This window comes from Lynx canadensis, chromosome B3 (assembly GCF_007474595.2).
Source record: "Lynx canadensis isolate LIC74 chromosome B3, mLynCan4.pri.v2, whole genome shotgun sequence".
In the NCBI taxonomy this organism is placed as follows: Eukaryota; Metazoa; Chordata; class Mammalia; order Carnivora; family Felidae; genus Lynx; species Lynx canadensis.
The window spans coordinates 121,960,521-121,979,571 of record NC_044308.2 but is presented as its reverse complement, the minus strand read 5'-3'; the positions used below and the strand labels follow the sequence as shown (position 1 = coordinate 121,979,571).

The window sequence follows — 19,051 nt, the reverse complement described above, 5'->3', positions numbered from 1 at the left end:
CCAAGCCACAACCACTGGATCCACATTTTTTTTTTTTTTTTAATTTTTTTTTTTTTTCAACGTTTATTTATTTTTGGGACAGAGAGAGACAGAGCATGAACGGGGGAGGGGCGGAGAGAGAGGGAGACACAGAATCGGAAACAGGCTCCAGGCTCCGAGCCATCAGCCCAGAGCCCGACGCGGGGCTCGAACTCACGGACCGCGAGATCGTGACCTGGCTGAAGTCGGACGCTTAACCGACTGCGCCACCCAGGCGCCCCTGGATCCACATTTTTGAGGATGTATTAGTGAAGGATGGGCCTAGGATCCACGCCTGTACAGGTTAACCAGTGCTGAGTGGGGAGGTTTTGAACTTGTCTTTCCTTTGGAACAATAAATATCACTTGCAACATTAGGATGACCTATTCGCTGTTTTGATCAAAGGAAGTATTTCTCAGACTTGACGAGAATTTCCATACTCTTCACTTCAAGTGCTGAGATTGTGAGTGACATAGGAGCCCTTCTATGCAAAGGATTAGAGAAGCCAGCCACGAGAGGTCACATATTGTATGGCTCTAGTCACATGAAATAGCGAAAAAAGGTAAATCCACAGAGACAAAAAGATTTGCGATGCCAGGGGCTGAGGAGGGTGGCGAGCAAGTGGGGGGTAACTGCTTAATGGGTACAGGGTTTCCTTTCACTGGGAGGATAAAAATATTTTAGAATTAGAGGTTCCAGAGCATGTACAACACTGCAAATGTACTGAATTGTTCACTTCCAAATGGCTGTGTTATGTGAGTTTTACCTCAATTTCTTTTAATTTAAAAAGTAGATTTGAGGGGTGCCTGGCTGGCTCAGTCCATGCAGCATGAGACTTTTGATCATGAGTTCGAGTCCCACGTTGGGTATAGAGATTACTTTTTAAAAAGTGGATTAGAGAACTGAATAGTTTTGATTTCTGGTCTCAATTTTGCCATTGCTATAAAATAGAGTTCTGAATATCACTGATTGTTTTCCCACCGTTACTGAAGTATAATTGACAAATAAAAATTGTATATGTTCAAGGTATACAGCATGATGATTTGCTATATATATTGTGAAACGATTACCAGAGTCCAATTAATTAACACATCTGTCATCTCATATAGTTCCCTTTTGTGTGTGTGGTGAGAACATTTAAGATCTATTCTTAGCAAATTTCAAGTATATAATCTAGTATAATTAACTATAGTCACTATGAGGTACATTATATCCCAAGAATTTACTTGTCTTATTCTTCAGTAGCTTGAATACAAAAAGAAGAGGTATGACAAATAACACCTTGAGTAGTGCTGGGATCTGTATGATATTCCAGTCTGGGAAAAATCTAGATGTCCAGAACCTTCTGTTAGGAAAGGGAGGATCCCATACTGCCCTGGTGTAGTGCTCCTAGGAGTAGCAAAAAGAATTCCTGTCCTCATGAGGCAAGTCTAGAAAACCTCTGGGTGGGGCTGGCCCCTTTAAGGCTCAGAGACTGAAGTAATCTGGTAGCTAAGGAGTCATAATGACAACTTTCTTGGGTAATTCTCCCTAGAAATGTAGTTCTTACTCTCCACGACCAGAAGTACCTAGGAGTAAAGCCACCTTCTCCTCATTTTGGTTGGTGAGAGATATATGTAAATGGGCTTACATATCTCTGGCTTCATTTTCTAAAACTCTAGATGTCCTTGGCCTAGAAAAGAGACCATGTTAAATTTGGGCCCTTTCCTATCCTGTGGGGAACACAGAGTTGAGTGAAAGGGAAGAATTCCTTTGAAGTGGTGTGTACATGTTCAGTCCTATTTCTAAAATCTTGGAGGGAATAGAAGGGACAAGGCCCTGGCCCACAACCACCTGTGAAACCCACTGCTAAAGTAAATGCATCTGCTGAAAAACGTGGCTGTAGCCTATGTAGATGACCATCACTTTGGATTTTTGTTCAGGTTTTTCATGAATCCAGATATTCCTGATCCGCGAGCAGTCAGAGCTTAGGAATCCTCCAGGACTCACACTGCAAGTACAGAATCTGAGAGGAGAGAGGTGCTGAAGCCCACCATCACAAGAGCTTGTGACTGGGGCACACACCTTCCTGCGTAGACTCCCTTGTCTTCTAAGAGAGGGAGCCAAACTGATTGGTATCTATCACTGCAGGAGATGGTGGCTTGGAAATGGACTTGCTTGAGGACCTTGAATCCCTGCAGTTTGAGTATGGGATTCAAGAGGAAGACTGCAGCTGGCTGTATTTGCAGGGCCGTTCTCGAGGGCTGGTGATCAAGGCCTGTGCCCATGCAACTTTCTTCTGCAAGCTACTCTGTAATTTGAGGTAAGCTAGGTCTCCAAGGTCAGGCAGATGGAGAAGAATCCCACTGCAGAGAATCCAAACGACTTAAACTTTTTATATTGGAGGATAGACTTGGCAGGGGGAGTGTCTTCCTACCTTTTCCAACCCACAGTCAATCACTCCTGGTCTGAAAGCACCAGGAAATGCATACCAGAATCCCTTGGCTGTGGTTACATAACAAAGCATGGCTTGTGATTACCTTTTGGTGGGTAGATTGGTTAAATGATCATCAGTTCATTCATTCACCCATTCATCCCTCATTGGGACCACCAACTTGGCTTCTACAGCTACCATATCTAGCTATTCTCTGGCTATTGGCCGAAAATTTGGGGGCTAAGCTAATAGTGGAATTCTCCCTAACAGGAAAACCACCTGAAACTTTGGGGGTCCTTTTGGCCAGGTTACTTACATGAATACAGTATTCCAGGAATACTCTCAGGCTAGTCCTGACCTCTCGTGTCTTTGTACAACGCGGCTTCAGACACTTAAACAAGAAGTGTGTGAGAGCAAGGTACTTAAGACCAGACTCCTGGATTCTATAACTCTAGGTTACTCCTTAACATTGGTAGCTCCCCTGCCACCAGACTACTTTTCTCGGAAATTAGATCAACTCCTAGATGGTGGGACCAGATCTAAATTGAGCATGTTACAGATACAGCAGAAACTCAAAGAGGTAGTCTGCTTAATGAGTTTGCTGATTGGTTGACTGATAAGAATACATAAACCTTTTGGTTGCATCCCAGATGAGTGGTGAGAAATCAAAATATGAAACTTCCGGAGGCATTTTATATTTGGGAGGATTGGACACAGAGGAAATGCTTTCCTTTCAACTTAGAAAACTTAAATAGAATGTGGCTTGTGATGTATATATGGAAACTCCAGAGCTTAAGACCAATTTTTACAGAAATATAGAACAAATATAAGATAGTATAACAACAGAAAACAATGCCTTATATATTCAGAGGTTAGACTTTGTTCACCTTGGGCCAAGGAAACACATCCAGAACCAGTAAGTGAGCCTCTGGAAAGAGTGGCCTCAAACCCTTGGTCCTCAGTTTCTCAGGTCTGTTTTCCCTTATACACCACTTTTATAAATCATGTTTGAAAAAAGCTAAGTTATCTGGTTATCCAGATCTATGCAAAAGCGAAATAGCAAACTAGAAAGAGTAGGCGTAGGGTGAGAAAAGGTATGCTTATCATGATGCCAATGAAAATTGACAGCTGTCTGCATAGGAAACAGTGAAGGAACTGGCCCACAGTGTTCCAGGATGATGTATAAAGAGTTGGCTGTTCACAATGATAGTCCTGAGTCAAACAGTTCAATATTCAGATCTTGTGTCTAAGGCAGGGAAATGCACAGTGCATGTAACAACAACAACAACAACAAATGTTCATTTAAAAATGTTTTAAACAAGTTTCGGTCCCTTGAAGGGGTATGCTTTTCTTTCTGGAAAATTCACTCAGGAGAAACATTTCATTCCCTAGCAATACTGGATAAGTGGCACTTGATTGGAATGCCTTATCTCTGGAGTACTAAAGGTGCCACCAGGCTGCCATATGAGGAAGTTAAAGCAGAGAACACCAGAGGTTGACAGTTAAGAGCTACAGGCATATATTCATTTATGTGTCTGTGTGTTCCTTCTCCAGAGAATCATTACGTGAGAAGCACACTTCCAGGTGTCTCTTGACTGGATTGCTTGCTGACACTCCCGCTGATGATGATGATGAGTTAAAGGTGGGCATCATTGGAGGTGGCCACCTTGGGAAGCAGCTGGCTCATGCACTGCTTCAGCTTGTCCCCATCCCTGCTGAGAACCTGAGGATTTCCACTCGCAGGCCAGAGGCCCTGGGTGAGGAGCAGTGTGTGGTAGCTCTTTAGGTGTTGATGAGGCCATTTTGAAGAGGTTCCTTGAAGGAGGAACGCCTGCACGCAACACGCTGAGTTCTCTGCTTGCTAGCCCTGAGAAAAGCTAGGAAGATGTTTGTGTGTGTGTGTGTGTGTGTGTGTTTTAAAGGTTTTATTTTTAAGTAACTTCTGCACCCAATGTGGGACTTGAACTCACAATCCTGAGATCAAGAGTCTCAAGCTCCACCAACTGACCCAGCCAGGGGCCCATAGAAAGATGGGTTTTAACTTGTTCCTTAAAACAACTTTCTTCTCATGCTTCTGTTTCTCTTCAGATCAAATAAATCTTTTGCTTTTTACTGGAAGAAAAAAAAAGAGGAAAACTTTCTTCTCCCTGTAAATGTTTTATATCCATCTCTCCTCCCTGTGCCCTTGGTGATAAAATAGCTTTCTGAGTCTTTGATACAGAAAAGTTTTCTAAAGAGAGTTCAGATCTTCTCATTGGACTAGTTAGAGTCTGGTGGGTATTAACCACTTCCAAACATTTGGCCTTGTGATATTAAAAATAACAATTACTAAATTTGAAAAAAATGTTTTATAATAATTTTACTTACTAGTCTATGATGATAGAGGTCAGAAGAGTGGTTGCTTCTGGGGAGACTGACAGAGGAGGGACCCAAAGGAACTTTTTGGGGAGATGAAAATGTTCAATATCTTGAGAAAGGTATGAGTTACATGGGTGTATGCATTTGTCAAAAATGGTAAGACTAGATACTTCAGATGTGTGTGTGCCCTGTATATAAGTTATACTTCAGTAATAAAAGTATAACATAATTTTATGTATATTATAGGAAATTTAGAATATTCTATAATGAAGTAAATAATAACTATAATCCCCTTACCAGGGTTACCATTTCCTTCCTATATTTCTCTGCTCATATCAAATTATATCAGTAATTGATACTGTACAAAGTTGTTTGCATTCTGCATTTTTCACTTAATTTATCATCAGCATATTCTCCTATTACTTAACATTCTTCAAAATAATGATTTTAAGGCTATCTAGTATCCCAAAATATGGCTGTATGGTAATTTATGTTGTATTTGGTTGGATTTCCTTGCACATAATTAAAAAAAATAAAATTACTAGGTCAGTGAATAAGTACATCTTTATTAAGATATAATTTGTGTATAATAAATTGCACATTTTCAAAGTGTACAATTTGATGTTTTGACACATCTGTGTTTTGACACATCTTTGTACACCTGTGAAACCATCAACACAAATAAGGTAATGAACTTATTCATCACTCCCAAAACTTTCCTTGTAATTTCTCTCTCTACCCCCTTGCAGCTCCCCATGAAACCACTGATCTGAATTCTGTCACCATCAATTAGTTTGCATTTTCTAGAATTTTATATAAATGGAATAATACAATTTGTACTTTTACATTCTGACTTCTTTCACTCTGCATAATTATTTTGAGACATACCCATGTTGTTTCACATATTGATATTCTTTTTATTTCTGAGTAGTACTTCATGGCATGAGTATTCCATAGTTTATCTGTTTAGCTGGTGGTGGACATCCAGGTGTTTCCTGGTTTGAGCTATTATACATAAGGCTACTGTGTACATTTGTGTACAGATATTAGTGTGGACAAATGCTTCAATTTTTCATAGGTAAACTCCTGGAAGTGGAATGGCTAGATCGTATGGTACGTTGTTTAGTTTTTTAAAGAAACTTCTAATATAGTTTTTCAAATTGACTTCCAAAAAGGGATGTACGCTTTCACCAGAATTGTGTAAGAACACCCATTTCACTAAAGTGGGTGGTGGGCATTGAGGAGGGCACTTGTTGGGATGAGCACTGGATGTTGTATGTAAGCCAATTTGACAATAAATGATATTTTTAAAAAAAGAACACCCATTTCACTATACTCTTGTCAGTTCTGGGAATCCTTTTTTTTTTAATAATCATTTAAATATGACTAAAATTTTTCTTGTTTAATATATTCTTCACTGATCACTAGAAGAACTGAATTTTTTTTTCAGGTTATAAAGGTGATTTATTTATATTTTTTTCAATATATGAAGTTTATTGTCAAATTGGTTTCCATACAACACCCAGTGCTCATCCCAAGAGGTGCCCTCCTCAATACCCATCACCCACCCTCCCCTCCCTCCCACCCCCCATCAACCCTCAGTTTGTTCTCAGTTTTTAAGAGTCTCTTATGCTTTGGCTCTCTTCCACTCTAACCTCTTTTTTTTTTTTTTTTTTCCTTCCCCTCCCCCATGGGTTTCTGTTAAGTTTCTCAGGATCCACATAAGAGTGAAACCATATGGTATCTGTCTTTCTCTGTATGGCTTATTTCACTTAGCATAACACTCTCCAAGAAGAACTGAATATTTTTATAGGTTTATTGCTATTTCATCTTTTTTGAGTTCTTTTTGTTCAACTTTTGTGTGGAATGCTGAACATTTTTTTTCTAATTTTTTTCTTATTAGTTTGCAAGCATTCTTTCTGTATTAAAGAAACTTGAAAAAAATCTTACCACCCAAGACAAATCTCTTAAATCTTATCAATAGGACTAGTATATGTGATATTTCAATAAGGTACATATATTCCTTGGAAAGCACTATATTTTTTAATAATAAAATTGCAGTTTTTAAAATTAATTAACTAATTAATTTAAGAGCATGAGCAGGGGAGGTGCAGAGAGAGAGAGAGAGAGAGAGAGAGAGACAGTCCCAAATAGGCTCTGCACTACCAGCGCAGAGCTCGATGCCGGGCTCAACCCCATGAACCATGAGATCATGACCTGAGCTGAAATCAAGAGTCAGATGCTGAGCCACCCAGGTGCCCCTGAAATTGTAGTTTTAGAATATCACTGCATGTTGTGTCAGGAAGCAGGAACTCAAAATGCTTAGCATCAGAGTCTGTACACTTTTGAGAGCAAAACATGAAAGAAGAATGGCTGTGCATGTTTTCTTTTTTTATTTTAGAGCATGAGCAGGGGAGGGAGGGAGGGAGGGAGGGAGGGAGGGAGAGAGAGAGAGAGAGAGAGAGAGAGAGAGAGAGAGAGAATCTCAAGCAGGCTCCATGTTCAGCATGGAGTCTGATGTGGAGCTTAATCCCATGACCCTGGCATCATGATCTGAGCTGAAATCAAGAGTCAGACACTCAACTGACTGAGCCACCCAGGTGCCCTTGTGTATATTTTTTAAACTTCCTCTTTGTCCTGTCCATCTTCTAGGTTTACAAGTGCCCAGATAACAATAGCATCACATGTATCATGTACTCTTGGTAGTGAAAATAAAAACTCACCCCTCCAATGTCTATAATATTCTGTTTTCCAATAACAATTAAAACATGCTGCCTTATGTGAGTTTACATTTTTACTTTTGAAATCCATATTGAAAAAGTACAAATGATTAACTATCAGTGACTGATATACTGAAAATACATGAGCTACCACATTTCTCTCAACATTTAAAAGTATCTTGTTAACAGTCAGTTGTGTCTACTTTACTGAAACCATAAGTATATCTTTCCAGACTCCTCCAGCCTCTGCCCTATACTCTTCCACTCTCTTAGCCATTCCTACCTGAGAGCTCAAGCCAGTTAGCTGTGTAACTCTAGGCAAGCCAAATGATTTCTTGAAACCTCAGTTTCCTCATTTGTAATATAGGAATAATACCAATCTCTGTCTCAGAAGGTCCTTGTGAGGATTCCCTTACAATGTACGTAGAGTACTTTGTACACTATCTGGCATGTGGTAAGCCTTCAGTAAATTAGAGCAAGAAGGCTTCTTCCAGATTTTTTCTTTCTCAAAAATAAACAAACAAACCTGAAAAATTCTAGCATTAGGTCTAAAAGAAGATAAGGATGAATTGTAATCTCAAGCACTGTTGCAGTGGTGCTAGCTGCTTTGATAATGGGGTTAGGGCATTACCTGTGTCTTCTAGAAGATGTGAGGGGAATTCTTTATGTGTTGACAGGACTTGAGATGAAGTAATTGTCATCCTCTCCCCATAGTTGATGTTTAGCTCAAACTCATTTGTACTATGATCTTTCTTTCTTCCTTTATCCCTCCCAGATGAGTTCCAGAAACTGGGAATCCAGTGCTTTTACCATAACCCTTATCTGGTGAACTGGGCCAACTTGATATTCCTCTGCTGCCTGCCATCTCAGCTGCCTACTATCTGTCTGGAAATTCAAGCCTGCCTGGAAAAAGGTTGCATTGTGTACAGCTTCGCAGCTGCTATCCCAATAGCCAGGTATCCTGTTAGGGAGAGCACGGAACTGGCAGAACCATATCCCCTCATATCTGGCTTCTACCCCCCACCTCCACCCCGGCCCCCTACCTCATGGAGTTGGTCATTCCCGGTAATAAGGTAGAAGCAGCTTCTCCTGCCACACCCAGCCAGCCTTTCTAATTGTGTCTTCCCCACTTTTCCACAAACAGCACTTGTGGGTGGAACATTTTCTTTGATGTGCAAATGTTTAGAACTGCAATGGCGCATTGCTTCCCACTACTTGAGGCTGACTAGCGTTCCCCTTGTGCATTAATGGGAAGGGAAACCACCAGTGACCAACATGAAAAATGATTCACAGCATGTGTCAAATAGTATTTTTGTGCCCCTATTGTCTAGCCTGGTGTTTGGCATGAGACAACATTCACTAAGTGTTAGTGGTTGAAAGAGTCCAACTACTAAGCAGTGCCCTCAGTGCTGCCTCCACCCATGTTTGCCTCTGAGCGGTGTTGTGCAGGGGAGGATGTTGTTGGGGTTGGATATGATCCAATGCAATGGATCCTGTGGTGGTTTATGATGGTCCTGGCCCAGCACTCCATGTCTTGGGGGATTTCCTTTCAGGTTGAAACTCCTGCTGAACCACACCAATATCTTGCGGCCTCAGTATCAGTGTGTTGAAGATTTTGTCAACATCTGGGGGGCCAATAAGGAGATCACAGCTGCCCTCCAAGATCCTGCGACCCTTCAGGCTACCTGCCCCTACAGTTCTGCTGGTAAAGGCTTGCTGTGTGTTTGGCACTCTTTTGAAAGTTACTTCCTCTCGGCCTGGTACTATTTTATAATCCCAGTGTGTGTGTGTGTGTGTGTGTGTGTGTGTGTGTGTGTGTGTGTCTGTCTGTCTGTCTGTCTGTCTTGGGTTATGTGTGTAGGGGGAGTACAAGCTGGATACATTCTCAGCTGTTTAGTTTTGAATGGGAACAGCTTTGGTAACAAAAAGCAGCCTCCATTAAGGAAAGCAGACAAGTCTGAGTATTTGGACCTGTTAAGGCTGAGCCAGAAACAGCCAGAGGGGAGAGCCTATTTAAACAGGAGGATGTGCTGTCTGGCATTAAATGGCATTTCCCTGCTCTAATCTTGCATTTTTCCTTAGTTTCTTCTCCTTATTGGGAGGATCATTCTAGAGATTTCTAGAGATGCTTTTGCCATTAGCAATGTCTACATTAGTCATACCTGTCCTCCTGTGGTGGGGTTGATACATGATTTGTTATAAAGGGCACAATCAGGGCTCTTGGCCCAGAAAGAGTAGTGTTTGCTTATCTTGAGGTTCATATGAGCCACCTGTCTTGGAAAAAAGGTGACTGTTCTTTGTCCTGTGTTCCCAGCAAACCTTTTTGGTGGTGCTGACTGGTATTTCCCTTCCCATTAATGTGTAGGGGGAATAATCCTCAATATCAAGTGGTTGGAGGGAGTGTTCTACGCCATCCTAAACATCTGCACCGCAAAGGACATGCCCCACTTACAAGTGCTGCAACATCTGAATGAACTGTTCCTCTCTGTGCACTTTGAAGACTGTGAGAAGGATGGAGCATCTTGCCCCAAATTTCAATTAGGCGATTTTGTCAACCAAGTCTATACCAAGAACCTATCTCAGAAAAGGTAAGCATCAGACAGCTGGCTATTCTAATTTCTCCCACACATCTTAGCAGATGCTTTTTCCTTTCACGTGATCTTTAAAATTTTATAAAAATAATACATTCTTGTGAAAAATCCAACTAGTGGAAAAGCGAAAGCTCTCCTTTGCTCCTCAAATACCGTTTCATAGACTTTACCTCCAGTGAGTTTTATATTTTTGTCTTTTAATCTATGTATTTACAAACATATTTATATTATCATGGTATTATAATGTGTATGCATATCTATATCTGTACATTTTTGACACATGGGGACTATATATGCTGATTTTTCATTTACTGTGTTGTGGATGCCATTCTACGTCAGTACAATCATATCTACTCTGTTTATAACCAATGCATAGGGATCCATTGGGTATATTATTTCATTGAATTTATTCATCTTATTTATTCTTGATGGTAATGTTTCTCCCTGCCTCAAAATCTGAATAAGGGTCTGCATATGAACATTTTTATACATAGCTTGCACACTTGTACCAATATTTCTGTTGGATGAATATCTAGAATATTCTAGAAGAATATTTCTGGGTTAGAGGGTATATACATTTTATGTTTGATAGGTATTCCCAAATTGCTTATCAAAAACGTGGTGCTTAGAGCACCTGGGTGGCTCAGTCGGTTAAGTGTCTGACTCTTGATTTTGACTCAGGTCATGATCTTAAGGTTGTTGGGATTGAGCCCCATGTTGGGCTCTGCACTGACAGCGTGGAGGCTGCTTAGGATTCTCTCTCTGCCCCTCCCCTACTCGCATGCCTGCACGCACACACTTTCTCTCTCTCTAAATAAATAAACTTAAAAAAAAATTCTTTAAAAAACGTGGTGCTTATTTACATTTCCACCAGTGTGTATGAGTGTGCCATTTCTCCATAGCTTGATAGCTATAAGAATCAATCTTTTTAATCTTTGATAATCTAATAGGGAAAAACTGTTGCCCTTATTACCAGTGACTTCCATGCCACTAAATTCATTTGGCAATTTTTTTTAAGTATTTTTTTAAATGTTTATTTATTTTGAGAGAGAGAGAAAGAGAGAGAGAGAGAGCAAGCAGGGGAGGGGCAGAGAGGGAGAGGGAGACACAGAATCCGAAGCGGGGTCCAGGCTCTGAGCTGTCAGCACAGAGCCTGATGTGGGGCTCCAACCCACGAACTGTGAGATCATGACCTGAGCTGAAGTCGGAAGCTTAACCGACTGAGCCACCCAGGTGCCCCAACAATTTATTTATTATTATTTTTTTAACATTTATTTATTTTTGAGAGATAGAGAGAAGCAGAGCATGAGTAGGGGAGGGGGAGAGAGAGAGAGAGATACAGAATCTGAAGCAGGCTCCAGGCTCTGAGCCGTTTGTTAGCACAGAGCCTGACATAGGGCTCAAACTCACGAACTGCAAGATCATGACCTGAGCTGAAGTTGGACACTCAACCGACTGAGCCACCCAGGTGCCCCTCATTTGGCAATTTTTAATCCTCCTCTTCCTTGACTATTGAACCTGGAACTCTTGAATCCTTCTTGAAGCAATCTCTTTTCTTGGCTTTCATGATACCCTTAGGTTCTTCTCATTTTCTTCCTGTCTCTCTAGCCCCTCCTTTGCCAGCTCCTCTTTTGCCTCATCTTTATGTCTGGGAGTTTTCAGGGCTCTGTCCTAGGCCTTCTTTATTGCCATTCTACACTTTGTTCATGGGTGATCATTTCCAGTTCAGGGACTTAGGTTGCCATCTTTGCACTGACAGCAAATGACTCTTTCTCTAGCCTAGAGTCAACTCTATACCCAAGTTAAGTTTGTAGTCACCATCTCCCCTCAAACTCAACATGTCCAGAAGCATACCTGTTCTCATACCTGCTCTGCTGGTGTTTCTTACCTAATTACATGCTCTTTTGCCAAGTTGTTTAAACAGAAGCCTGGAAGTAATCCTTGATTGTCTCCCATCTCTCGAATTCTAATTAATCACCAAAGGCCAGTGAAGCACTTCTAGTTTGGGGATTTCCCTTCACCCTTAGCCTGGGATTCCTTTTTCTCTCTTACATTGGATCTCTTTTTCCTGGATCCCTCTTCCTCTGGTATGGTTTACTCTTTCATAGTGGTGGATCATATCTTCTTTCGGTAGCTTCTTTTGAAAACAATGTAATTATAGAGACTGTGTCTGAAAATGTTTTTATTCTAACCTAATATTTTATGAGAACATAGCCAGGTGTAGAATTCTAAGTTAGAAGTAATTTTGCCTCAGAGTTTTAAAGGCATTGCTTCATTGTCTCACAGAGTTGCTGGGTTTTTTTTTTTTTTTTTAAATTTTTAAATGTTTTTACTCATTTTTTGAGAGAGAGAGGGAGACAGAGCGCGAGTAGGAGAGGGGCAGAGAGAGAGATAGAATCTGAAGCAGGCTCCAGGCTCTGAGCTGTCAGCACAGAACCTGACAAGGGGCTCAAACCCACGAACTGTGAGATCATGACCTGAGCTGAAGTTGGACGCTTAACTGACTGAGCCACCCAGGCGCCCCAGACAGAGTTGCTGTTGAGAAGTACAATGCCATTCTAATTCTTGAATTCAAACTTTTTTTGAAATCTGTTCCTTTTCTCCCTGGAAGCTTTTCGGATCTTTTGACCTCAGTATCCTGAAATTTTATGATGGGTGATGAATTTGGGTCTATTTTATTTTATTTTATTTTTGATGTAGGTCTATTTTAACTCACTGTGCTAGGCACATGGTGAGCCTTTCTCCTTTCCCCCTTAATTAAAAAAAAATTTGTGAAATATAACACTTATGCAGAAAAGTGCATATTCCATTAATTCCTAAATAATGCAGTTTAATGAACTATTGTAAAGGAAATATGCATGTAACTGGTACCCATAAAAGAAACAGAACATTCAGCAGTCCTTTTTAACCTGAATGTCAAATTCTCTACTTTTCTCCAGTTATGTCTTTGATAATTTCCTCCCCTTTCCTGTTTTGTCTCTTCTGTTTAGTCCAATGTTGAACCTCCTGGACTGAAACTCTGATTTTCTTTATCTTTCCTATTTTTAAATTATTTATTATTATTATTATTGTTGTTGTTGTTATTATTATTATTTTTAGGAAGATGGGGAGGGACAAAGAGGGAGAATCTCAAGCAGGTTCCATGCTTAGTATGGAGCCCAACATGGGGCTCGATCCCACGACCACAAGATCATGACCTGAGCTGAAATCAAGTGTCAGATGCTTAACTGACTGAGCCACCCAGGTGCCCCTATCTTTTCTATTTTTAATATCTTTGTCTATTTCTATTTTCTGAGAGATTTCAACTATACTGTTTTTGCTATCATATTTTGAGCATATTTTAATTTTTGGTATATTCTGAATATTTTCAAAATTTTTAAGTCTCAAAATATTCCTTTTTATGTAGCATCCTGTTGTCATTTCACTATGCAATACCATCTCTTATCCCTTTGAGAATGTAAATGAATTTTTTTTCTTCTGTGAGGAATCTGTACTGATCACTTGTTTTGGTTTCTATCATGGATTTGAGAAGCTTTATTCAAGTACGTATATGGAGAGCTTTGCTCATATTTAAGGTCCTGGTTACTAAAAAGTTGATTGGAAACTCTGTTACTGTAGTCATTACTACAGAATGATTTGGTCAGCTATTTCCTTGGGAAACGCTGAATATTGGTTTAAGTCTTTGGGACCCAACTGGGGGAAAGAAAGCTATGTATGTGTATAAGAAGAGGGGTCATCTTATTGCTTATATTTTTTTACTTTATATCCCTTCTATTCAGCAAATCCTTGCCCGCAACAGTGCCTATTGTCTCCTTGTCCAGGGACTCCCTATTTTTTTTTAAAGTCTTATTTATTTAAGTAATCTTCACACCCAATGTGGGTCTCAAACTCATGACCCCTGAGATCAAGAGTTGCCCACTCCACTGACTGAGCCAGCCAGGTGCCCCCCAAGACCCTCTATTTAACTCTTCTAGAGAATAAATCTTCTGTTGGGGAGGAGGAGGGACAGTCTCCTAACTGTGCAGCATTGGGTAGTGTGCTGTGAGGGTCTCTCTCTTTTTTAAGATTTTCAGTCCATCATCCTATTTTGAGTCCCATCTCATCTCCACTTCTGATGTACTGAGTCCCACTACATCTTGAGTCTTTTGTGGGTTCTATGACGTAAATGGACTGTGTCTTGGTTCTCCCTGTTGCTGACTTCGATTCAGCTCAGTGTTATTATTTGTCCATATTTTTTCCAGCTTCCAAGTTGTTGCTCTTGTGTTCTCCCTCGTTCTCATTATATATTCTTTGCCTATTGGTTTCTCTTTTGTTTGCTTTTATATATTGTTTCAGAGAAGGTTTTCAGTAGGAATACATTATGTATATTGGAAATAATTTCCATATTTTTCTTTCTTTTTTGTACCTTTTGCTGCTCAGAGATTCTCATTTTTGTAGTCGAAAGTGTCAAATCACTGCTTTATGGCTTTGGGGTTTTAAATCATACTTATAAAGACCATCTTCATCCTAAGATATTCTATATTTTCTTCTAGTATTTTATTTTTAAAATATTTAAATCTTTAAGCAGTTTTGGATTTTTAGTATCTTCTATTCATTTTGGAAAGCCAATTGTCCTACATTATTTATAGAGTGGCCATTCCTTTTCCTACCAATTTGAAATATGATTTTTATTATTTAATAAAATGCAGGATATTTATGGGTATATTTCTGGACTGTATTCTGAACTGTGGGCCTATTTTCTATTCCTATGCTATGATTTTTTTTGTCATCAACTTTATTTTTATTTTTAATTTACATCCAAGTTTGCATATAGTGCAATAATGATTTCGGGAATAGAATCCAGTGATTCATCCCCTACCTATAATAGCCAGTGTTCATTCCAACAAGTGCCCTCCTTAATGCCCCTTACCCATTTAGTCTTTCCTTCCACCCACAACCCCTCTGGCAACCCTTGGTTTGTTTTCTGAATTTAAGTCTTTTATGTTTTGTCTCCCTTCCTGTTTTTATATTATTTTTGCTTCCCTTCCCTTATGTTCATCTATTTTGTATCTTAAATTCCACATATGAGTGAAGTCATATGATATTTGTCTTTCTCTCATTTCACTTAGCATAATACCCTCTAGTTTCATCCATGTTGTTGCAAATGGCAAGATTTCATTTTTGATTGCCAAGTAATATTCCAGTGTGTGTGTGTGTGTGTGTGTGTGTGTGTGTGTGTGTGTGTGTGCGCGCGCGTACTTCTTTATCCATTCATCAGTTGATGGACATTTGGGCTCTTCCATACTTTGGCTATTGTCGATAGTGCTGCTATAAACATTGGGGTCCATGTGCCTCTTCAGAACAACACACCTATATCCTTTGGATAAATACTTAGTAGTGCAATTGCTGGGTCATAGGGTAGTTCTATTTTTAATTTTTTGAGGAACCTCCATACTGTTTTCCAGAGTGGCCCAGTTTGCATTCCCACCAGCAGTGCAATAGGGTTCCTCTTTCTCCGCATCCTCATCAACATCTGTTGTTGCCTGAGTTGTTAATGTTAGCCATTCTGACAGGTGTGAGGTAGTATCTCATTGTGGTTTTAATTTGTATTTCCCTGATGATGAGTGATTTTGAACATTTTTTCATGTGTCTGTTAGCCATCTGGATGTCTTCTTTGGAAAAGTGTCTATTCATATCTTTTGCCCATTTCTTCACTGGATTATTTATTTTTTGGGTGTTGAGTTTGATAAGTTCTTTATAGATTTTGGATAGTAACTCTTCATCTGATAGGTCATTTGCAAATATCTTCTCCCATTCTGTCAGTTGCCTTGTAGTTTTGCTGATTGTTTCCTTTGCCATGCCAAAGCTCACATGCTATGATTAATTGCTGTAATGTGTTTCTATATTTTTGTATCTGATAGGGCAAGTCCTCTTCATTATTATTTTCCAAAAAAAATTTTAATGTTTATGTATTTAGAGAGAGATAGAGAATGAACAGGGGAGGGGCAGAGAGAGAGAGGGAAACACAGACTTTGAAGCAGGCTTCAAGCTCTAAGCTGTCAGCACAGAGCCTGACACAGGGCTCAAACTCACGAACTGCAAGATCATGACCTGAGCCGAAGTTGGACGCTTAACTGTCTAAGCCACCCAGGTACCCCTATTATTTTCCAAAATCCTTATGCATTTATTTTTCATGTGAATTTTTATTTTTTTTATTTTATTTATTTATTTATTTATTTTTTTTAGTTAATTATTTAGTGGACTTTGATTTTATTTATTTTTTTTATTTTTATTTATTTTTTTTAGTATATGAAATTTATTGTCAAATTGGTTTCCATACAACACCCAGTGCTCATTCCAAAACGTGCCCTCAATACCCATCACCCACCCTCTCCTCCCTCCCACCCCCCATCAACCCTCAGTTTGTTCTCAGTTTTTAACAGTCTCTTATGCTTTGGCTCTCTCCCACTCTAACCTCTTTTTTTTTTTTTTTTTCCTTCCCCTCCCCCATGGGTTCCTGTTAAGTTTCTCAGGATCCACATAAGAGTGAAACCATATGCTATCTGTCTTTCTCTGTATGGCTTATTTCACTTAGCATCACACTCTCCAGTTCCATCCACGTTGCTACAAAAGGCCATATTTCATTTTTTCTCATTGCCACGTAGTATTCCATTGCGTATATAAACCACAATTTCTTTATCCATTCATCAGTTGATGGACATTTAGGCTCTTTCCATAATTTGGCTATTGTTGAGAGTGCTGCTATGAACATTGGGGTACAAGTGCCCCTATGCATCAGTACTCCTGTATCCCTTGGGTAAATTCCTAGCAGTGCTATTGCTGGGTCAGAGGGTAGGTCTATTTTTAATTTTCTGAGGAACTTCCACACTGCTTTCCAGAGCGGCTGCACCAATTTGCATTCCCACCAACAGTGCAAGAGGGTTCCCGTTTCTCCACATCCTCTCCAGCATCTATAGTCTCCTGATTTGTTCATTTTGGCCACTCTGACTGGTGTGAGGTGATACCTGAGTGTGGTTTTGATTTGTATTTCCCTGATAAGGAGCGACGCTGAACATCTTTTCATGTGCCTGTTGGCCATCTGGATGTCTTCTTTAGAGAAGTGTCTATTCATGTTTTCTGCCCATTTCTTCACTGGGTTATTTGTTTTTCGGGTGTGGAGTTTGGTGAGCTCTTTATAGATTTTGGATACTAGCCCTTTGTCCGATATGTCATTTGCAAATATCTTTTCCCATTCGGTTGGTTGCCTTTTAGTTTTGTTGGTTGTTTCCTTTGCTGTGCAGAAGCTCTTTATCTTCATAAGATCCCAGTAATTCACTTTTGCTTTTAATTCCCTTGCCTTTGGGGATGTGTCGAGTAAGAGATTGCTACGGCTGAGGTCAGAGAGGTCTTTTCCTGCTTTCTCCTCTAAGGTTTTGATGGTTTCCTGTCTCACATTCAGGTCGTTTATCCATTTTGAGTTTATTTTTGTGAATGGGATGAGAAAGTGGTCTAGTTACAACCTTCTGCATGTTGCTGTCCAGTTCTCCCAGCACCATTTGTTAAAGAGGCTGTCTTTTTTCCATTGGATGTTCTTTCCTGCTTTGTCAAAGATGAGTTGGCCATACGTTTGTGGGTCTAGTTCTGGGGTTTCTATTCTATTCCATTGGTCTATGTGTCTGTTTTTGTGCCATTTCATGTGAATTTTTAAAAAATGACTTTAAAAATTAGAAAAGTAACAAATGTTTATAGTAAATAGGATATCAACTAAAATGTACCAAACAGAAAGTGAAAGTACCTCCCTTAAATCCCATTTTCAAGAGGTAACTACTCTCAATATTTGCTGTGACAAATGAACTTGAAAATAGGCTATGTTTTTAATGTCAAATTACTGAGTAGGATGTTTGCTCTTGGCTTCTGGCACTATTTATAAAGTTGAAAGATTCCTTCTTAAATGAAGGAGTGGTAGAATATCATCATTTTGTAAACTCTAATGAAATAATGAATCTAGGCAACTATAGGTGAAAAGTTGATGGGGGAGCTTTATAATGAATAGATCAGACTGAATCCATTAATCAGTCTTAACACTGCAGAAAGAGAGACAATATATTTCTGGATAAAAACAGATACAGATGAAATACTCTTATAAAAAACCCCAGAATTTGATCAAGTATAGATATAAATTCAAGAGACAGGAAAATGTTAAATGACCATGAGATATTATCAGCAAAATCTAGAATATGGGAAATTTTAGAGGATAAACAACCTAATTTCTTCAACAAAAAAACTGCAAGGAAAAAAAAGAGGAAGGGGAACTTATAGATAAAAAAAAAAAAAGACTTGAAAGCCCCTATACATGTGTTGATCTATATACCTTAATAAGTTGAAGAGGATATCTTTTTTTCTTTTAATGCTTTTTATTAATTTTTGATAGAGACAGAGTGTCAGCTGGGGAGGGGCAGAGAGAGAGGGAGACACAGAATCTGAAGCAGGCTTCAGGCTCCAAGCTGTCAGCACAGACCCCGGTCATGAACCCGTGAGATCATGACCTGAGCTGAAGTTGGACGCTTAACAACTGAGCCACCCAGGCACCCCATTTGTTGAAGAAGATATCTTTAAAAAAAATTTTTTTTTAGTATGTATTTTTGAGACAGAGTGCAGGTAGGGGAGGGGCAGAAAGAGAGAGAGAGAGAGAGAGAGAGAGAGAGAGAGAGAGAGAGAGAGAGAAGGAGACACAGAATCCGAAGCAGGCTCCAGGCTCTGAGCTGTCAGCACAGAGCCCGAGGCAGGGCTCAAACTCACCGACCATGAGATCATGACCTGAGCCAAAGTAAGCCGCTTAACCGACTGAACCACCCAGGCACCCCTGTTGAAGAGAACAGCTAAAAAGAAATGAGATCTTTTGTATTCCTAATGTCCATGATCCTCTTACATATTCTATTTCTAAATTCAAGGGAAATATACTGAAAAGAACA

At 39.7% G+C, this 19,051-nt stretch overlaps 1 protein-coding gene across 2 annotated transcripts in view; it reads left to right on the top strand.

The window, feature by feature from the left end:
• The window catches only part of TMED8 (transmembrane p24 trafficking protein family member 8), a 69,544-nt gene that overhangs the window by 2,221 nt on the left and 48,272 nt on the right, over positions 1-19,051 (top strand). For both annotated transcript variants that reach the window (XM_030319668.1, XM_030319667.1), the window contains exons 2-6: positions 2,149-2,320; positions 3,986-4,188; positions 8,285-8,465; positions 9,063-9,214; positions 9,875-10,097. In XM_030319668.1, the coding sequence (XP_030175528.1) occupies positions 2,149-2,320; positions 3,986-4,188; positions 8,285-8,465; positions 9,063-9,214; positions 9,875-10,097 (931 nt within the window). The remainder of the gene's footprint in view (positions 1-2,148; positions 2,321-3,985; positions 4,189-8,284; positions 8,466-9,062; positions 9,215-9,874; positions 10,098-19,051) is intronic.